We start from the raw sequence: 7,545 nt of genomic DNA, 5'->3' as shown, positions 1-7,545 counted from the left end.
TTGGTATTATAATTTTATAGTGCTTGTAAAAACTGCCATTGAGCATTTTATAAATTTAGCCAAATCATGACTCTACTTTCTCCTTTGGGTTCCCAGTCTCCCGTGGCAGCCATGTTTGACTGAAATAAAAGAAATCACTAAGACTTGTCTGTTTTAAAAATGTATTCTAAAATGTTTATCCTCTGGAAGTTCTAGGAAAGGGATGGTCAGTTCAATTTCATGTGAAATCACATAATTCTTAGGCTTACAATATTCACAAACATCAATCCTATACCAACAGCTAACTTGTAAAAAGATAATTTTTTGTTAAAATATAAGTAGCAGAGTTCTCAAATTTTCTTTCCAGGAAAAAAATAAAAATCATTATTTTGAAAAATTACCGGATATGCATAAAATTTTTAACTTAGCAGAAGCCAAAAATAGAGTAAAAGAGATTTATAAAAGCATAATAGCAAAACATCTTTATTGGGATTTTTTTAACAAAATAATTTTTAAAAACAAAAGCCCCCATATGTAAACAAAAAAGTAAATTAAAGTTAGTTGGCATTATTATGTACATCCAAGAATCAAAACAGTTCTGGGTTAACATTCCATAATCCAGTAAAATCTTTTGATCCATTGATGCTCAGGGTAACTATATTTAACCTACTAACAATGGAACCCTTTTGTTGAACGTTATAAAATGGACTGTAGATTATAAACTATATTATTTAGCTTTTCATTCTTTCCACCAATGCATATGCCACTTGTATACTAGTTCTAAAATGAATTATGTTGTCAATATTAGTCCAAAATGTCCATCATCCCAAATTAAGCATGTTACACCTATGTAATCTGTTCCAGGGATTTTATGGTGGAATGTGCTAGAACCCATAATTACATCATTTTTCAAAACTAACCTAGTTCTAAATTCTATCTCTATAATCTGCTACTTTCTAATTTCTTCTCACTTTCTATACATACTTTAAATACTAATGCAATTTTACCTTTAAAAATACTGCTAAGACATTAACACACATTTAGGCAGTAATTTCTGACAAAGTTGTAGTTTATTCACCAAGAAAAAAGTGCTAATGTTTATTTTAAAATTTACCTAGAGCATTTTCGTAGTGTTACTTAATTGAGAATGATGGTTTCAATTTAGAGGGTTCAATATACACATTAATACAGTTCAAAATTAGAGATTAAAGTATATGTCACATGGAAAAAATCTCCTCACTTCTTAGAAGACCAAAATATTCCATTCTATTACTACAAAATATTATTAATTCAGTGTCTGTTTTTGCTAACATATTCAATTCACTTTTATAAGCTTTACAAAAGACAGCCTGGACAGTTTTTGTAAGAGGTCTCAATTTTAGTTTAAAATGGATTTCTTTTCTGTCAGTTAAAATAATTTAAAGATGTGCACAATGTTTGTGCTGTTTAAGGCAGGTGCCAAGCACATTTTGAAAGATAATAAACTTATTAACTTGAATATCCTCCCAAAGGGGGAAAAAACAATCAAAGAAAAGCTCACGACAGTTTTTATTTAAGGTGGTTGTTTAAATAGCACTCTTCTTTCAGACCATTTAAAAATAATTTGGCAACTAACTTGCTTATGGTTATAACACATATCACTTACAAGACAAGCAACAGATATAGAATGACATACTCTTAATATTTTTACAAGACTTTTTAAGTTGGTGCCTAGTGGCATTTAACAAGATTTTTTTATTCAGTGTAAAAGGATTTAGAACATAAACTACACAAGTAATGAATATAATTTCTCTATGCCATGCAGAAAAGTCGTCAACTTTTTACACATCATCACTCCTAAACTGTTCTAATTAAAATCCAAACTGTTCCCATTTTGCATCGTTGTCATTCTTTGGCAAAAAATTCAAAATAGCCATGGGTTAGGAAACAACTGTTCACTCATGGTCTTCATTTTTGCAAAATAAATGTGTTTTGTAAAGGAATCGGCAATATGCCTGGTTTATAATTATAACTAAATAATTATAAATAAGCAAAGTATTATAGCTCTTTTGACTAGTCTACTCCTAAAGCTTTGAGTTGTCGTTCAATCTCTTCATCGGAGATCGTAGCCTTTGAAGTAGAGGCAGATGGTAAGCTTCGGGCAGCTGACGGAGCTTTGGCCATCTATATTAAAGAGAGAAAAGAAAAAAAGATGTGCCTCATTGAACATTTGGACTATGACATAAAGGGTGTGCTGCAAAGAGGTTTAATTTATTTTCCAAACGAATATAAAAACATGCATCTAATAGTAAAAGACAACTTAAAACAAGTAAGTGACAAAAATAGTGGGAACTATTTCCAATTGAGAAAAGAAGACGTTCATACCTTTCCAGAGATTTCAATTCCAATTTCATCAAGAACCTGATTCACAATATCTTGGCTTTCCTCTTCATCGTCAGAGCCATCAAAGATGTCATCAAGTGTATCATTGACTTGAAAGAATGGGGAGAAAAAAGCAATTCCTTTCAGATTTCAGGCTACATTTACTTTTTAGAAGGCAGCCCAAATACACACACACACACACACACACACTGTTATATTACAGAAGGACAAACTTAGGTGAACCAACAAATTACAAAAGTCACTTTCAAATGTCAATGAAGTTCATTGATGAATACATTTTGAGGCACTAAATCTGGAATAATGTTCATATCAACACAAATTATCCTAAAATAACACAAGTCTACTCTGGTTTTTTAAAAATTCATCTTTAATAAACTAGGACTATCTGATATTCACAGGTACAGGATTAAAGTTTTTAAATAAGATTTCACAAATTGAATCTGTTCAGCTGGTAGCTGTTAAACCTGACCATGAAAGAATATGCAAGAATCCAATATCCTGTAAATATTTGGGATTCAATTTACTTTTTTTATACCTGTAATTATATTTTTACCTTTTTAAAATTTTCATTCAAGATGTATGTAGAATATTCTAACAAAGTGTAAGATTTAATATTTTTTTAAACTTGTCCAAAGAATGATGTCCAATTTAACCCTGCAATGATTATTATTGCTATACCCTCTTCCACCTTTCTCCCTTCCCTTCCTAAAATATTTATGGAAAACCTTCTGTACAGAAGGCATTATGTTAGGAGCTATGGGAAAGGAATTTCTGGAATCTTGGGAATATGTCACATTTATCTTTGAAACTAAGTGCCTGGAACGTGGTACAAATAGAATTGATAGATAATGGAGAAAAATGAAGATCTTAGGTAGTTTGCACTTAATTAGAAAAAAAAAAGAAAAATAACGAATGATTATAAAAAGGGAAGAGATTATATCCAACTGGGAGGCAGTAACATGTGAGGTGGTCCTTGAAGGCTGCATAGGATTTGACCAAACAGAAGCAGAGGGAATTCAATGAACAAAGACATGCTAAAAGGCAATAGGGATACATGCAAGAAAGAGTAGGTTCTTCTGTTTGGTTATTTAAGGTGCATGAATGGAAAATGGCTGTGAGGGAAACAATTAAGCAGCTGGCCTAACATCATTCGCCTGATCACTGGGGGATGTCCCCAAAGGAAAGGGGACAGGTAACCTAGTCTGATCTCCCTGTACTAGTAAGCATGCTGCTCCTGGTAAACAGATATCTGCTAGCAAGAGAGTCCTTGCTCTCAGCAGGGTGCCCTTGGTTCAGGATGGCTATAGTAAATAAACCTATCATCTATGGGCTTATGAGCCATGACTCTCTAGCAAATGTCACATACGGTAAGTGACCATGTAAGGTATAAATTCAAGATGTTTCATATCTTAAATGTTTCCTTCAACATGAGATTATAAGTATACCTCATTACATACATCATCAATCATTCTGGGTCAAAGAGTTTGTGTCTAATAAGAAAAGATCTCAGGAGTTATTTGAGATGTCCCAGCCCTCTCCCTGTTTTGCATGTCCATTTTAATTGCTTGTATCCTTGACATCTTAATAAATCTTAATATTGTTTAAGATCTCTGATTTGTATGAGCATGACTTGAGAATTTGACTTCTTGTGTTAGCTCAATAGTATAAAGTAAATTTGGAAAAGGCTAAAGAGCTTAAGGCATATATATTGAGTTTAACATTCAGTTTATTTGAATGTTAAACTCAATTCTACCATTTCGTACCTATGCAACTTCTTTACCTGTCTGGATCTCAGTATTCTCACTGGCAAAATAACAGGACTGGACCTGAAAATTGTTTTTGATTTATGACATGGGGATTTTATTGTAATCAGCAAGAAGCCACTGAAGAAGCATACTCACCTTACCTCTAGCTTCTATAAAAGTAATTTAGCAATTGTGATACTCAAATGATAGGGAAGTAATACGGGGCGGGGGGCAGTCCAGGTCAGAATTTATAAGGGCCTCAATGAAAAAGTAGCAGCAGAAAAAAATGGAAGAAGGGGACAAATGAGAAAGACCAGGGATTTTTAATAAGGGATTAACAGAGAAAAATGTTTTCAGAAGAAGTATAACAAAATTAATCAAGGACCTAATATTTTACAAAGGTCTTTTTTCCAAAACTGGAATGTGAACACGTTTGAGAGCAATACTGCATAGTAGAAACTATAATTTTAAAAAGATGTCCATTTAAACTTTAAATTTATCTCTGGCTGAAAAAACTAATGTTGATATACTTTATTAGGTTATAGAAAAAAAAAATAACCACCAATAACTACTATCATTTCAGACTCACTCACAAAGTACTAACATACAAATAAATACAACTGTAAGTTATATGAATTATAAGTATGAGCTTATTAATTCCCTTCACTATAGTTTAATGGAAAAGTTGATTCCTCTAATAAGATCTGCTCACACCTGTGCCATCATTGGAAACCAAATAAACATGTGAGATACTATGATCATTATATAAATGACAATTCTCACAGTCATTAAAAATTCACTAATGATGTTTCAAAAAATCATATTTTTCAAAATAAACATTCAAAGTAAGAACTAAAGAATTTTTTGAACTATCAAAAATAGACACTTAGTATCATTAAATCCTAAAAGCAAAATAGATAATATGAAATAGAATACTAGAACAATAGTGAGTTTAGTAACCTTGGTAATTTATTTAGATTCTATTTATACACTAAATGCTGTAAAATTAAAATGCTAGCTGAGCTAAACTGGCATATCCTTACACAACTGTAAAAGAATTAGAAAGCATCTTTGAAAAACAATGATGCCAGTTTTGACATATGTAAGTAATAACTCAATGTTGACCAGGATGCTGTAAAGGGTCACTCATTCATTACTGGTGAAATAGAGACTGGTATACTAGTAGTCTTTCTGAGAAGAATTTGGTAGTATGAACCAAAAGCCTTATAAAAGTTAATATTCTAAGGAGATTTAAGAAACTTACACAAAAATAAAACAAACATTTATGAAAGGATTATCAAATATATTAAACATTTTAAAACAATCTTATCAACCACTATAGGAATGATTCAATAAATTAGGGTTGATGTTATTTAATATTGATGTTATGCAATATTAAAGCCATTTTATTTATTTATTTAAAATAATTTTATTGATTTTTTACAGAGAGGAAGGGAGAGGGATAGAGAGTTAGAAACATAGATGAGAGAGAAGCATCAATCAGCTGCCTCCTGCACACCCCCTACTGGGGATGTGCCTGCAACCAAGGTACATGCCCTTGACGGGAATCAAACCTGGGACCCTTCAGTCCCCAGGCCGACGCTCTATCCACTGAGCCAAACCAGCTAGGGCAAAGCCATTTTTAAAAAAGGCATCAGAGAAGATTCGAGGTCATAAGCACATGTTGTTATACTATTATGTTTTTAAAATGCTGGATAAGGTTCAAAATCACAAATGTAATATGATCTAATAATTATTATAAGATATGGAAAAATATAGGAAAGAAACGGACAACATTAACAGTAACTATATCTGAGTAATGTGAAGATTTGGAGGTGACTGGATAAAGAAGGTAAAGAGATTAGCTAAAGAACATATATGAAGCCCTAGCTGGTTTGGCATAGTGGATAGAGCATTGGCCTGCGGACCGAAGGGTCCCGGGTTTGCTTTGGGTCAAGGGCGCGTACCTTGGTTGCAGGCTCCTCCTTGGCCTGGGCCCTGGTTGGGGCACTTGCAAGAGGCAACCAATTGATGTGTTTCTCTCACATCAATATTTCTCTCTATATTTCCCTCTCTCTTCCATTCTCTCTAAAAATCAACGGAAAAATATCCTTGGGCAAGGATTAAAAAAAAAAAAGAACAACAACAACAACAACATATATGCATACCCCATGGACAAAGACAACAGTGAGGAGAAGGCCATGTGAGGGGGACATGGGGGTGGGTGGATGTGGGCAAAGGATGGGGAAAAAGGGGGACACCTGCAATAATGTTAACATTAAAATTTTTTCATTAAAAAAATAAAAAGGATAGATTTTTTTAAAATGCTTTATTCCTTTGTAGTCTCCATAGTTCTACTATAATTTGCAATTGTTTTATATTAAAAAAAGAAGAAAACCAAGTATTAAATAACTTTGGGAGGGAAAAATAAAAGAATATAAAAGCTCCATTATCTCTACCTCCAATATATATAGTATGAAAGAATCAATGCATATCTGAAACTACCCAATTTATATTAGAGTTATTTTATTTGCACTAATTTTATTTCCACTAATCAATAAAGTAAAGCAGCTGGGGCCAGTATGGCATAGAAATATGGCATAACATAGTTTATATTTTTCTTTCAGTTAAGCATTAATAGAATTTTGAGCCATATACATTGCCAATTTAAAAACACAATACTGTGACAATATGGACACTTATTTAGTAGAAGGGTAATAAACCATTTCTTTTTTCAATATTTGTGCTTTCATGGATGAGAATATGAGATTGCTAGGAAACAGACTTAGCTAATTCAAACATGAGAAAACTATAAGTTTCATTCCTAACTATTAAACTTACTCATTTCTTCAGTCATTTCCATTTTCATGTTCTCCTTCTGGAAATTCTGCATTGTCTGTAATGTCTTTTGTGGATCCACCTTCTTGTTTACTGCCTGCATTGTCTTTAAAATATGAAGAAGTCCAAGTCAACTACATAATCATGAAAATTTTACTGTGGATAAGTCCTAAGAGAGCACATCAAATAGACACAGGCTTTGACAAGATACACTTTCTGCCATAATCAAACATAAAAATGTTAAGTATTCTAGAAAGAAATAAAATACTCAATTGGAAACCATCTGCTTAACATCTATATAATAAAGACTGGTGTGGAAAACCTCATCTGAACAGTGGGCAAAAAATTATGTAATAAAAAACACTGTCAATAAAAAATTCATTACTATTCAGATGAGAGAACTACATTTGACTATTATGTGGTAAGTAGGTAATGTCCAAATTAAAAATTATTTAATTTAATTTTTATAAATCATTAACTTAATATCTAAAGTAAAAAGGAGCCCTGACTGGTTTGGCTCAATGGATAGAGCGTCGGCCTGCGGACTCAAGGGTCCAAGGTTCGATTCCAGTCAAGGGCATGTACCTTGGTTGCGGGCACA

At 32.6% G+C, this 7,545-nt stretch overlaps 1 protein-coding gene across 1 annotated transcript in view; it reads right to left on the bottom strand.

Annotated features, from left to right (window-relative positions):
* Positions 1–434: 434 nt before the first annotated feature.
* The window catches only part of CHMP2B (charged multivesicular body protein 2B), a 36,396-nt gene continuing 29,285 nt past the window's right edge, over positions 435–7,545 (bottom strand). Inside the window, exons 4-6 of the mRNA XM_014549300.1 lie at positions 6,948–7,050; positions 2,344–2,450; positions 435–2,142 (exon numbers count right to left, since the gene is read on the bottom strand). Of these exons, the coding sequence (XP_014404786.1) occupies positions 2,032–2,142; positions 2,344–2,450; positions 6,948–7,050 (321 nt within the window). The 3' untranslated portion in view covers positions 435–2,031. The remainder of the gene's footprint in view (positions 2,143–2,343; positions 2,451–6,947; positions 7,051–7,545) is intronic.

The sequence above is a fragment of the Myotis brandtii genome, unplaced genomic scaffold (genome assembly GCF_000412655.1).
Source record: "Myotis brandtii unplaced genomic scaffold, ASM41265v1 scaffold546, whole genome shotgun sequence".
Taxonomy (NCBI): Eukaryota; Metazoa; Chordata; class Mammalia; order Chiroptera; family Vespertilionidae; genus Myotis; species Myotis brandtii.
This window is presented reverse-complemented; position numbering and strand designations above follow the sequence as displayed.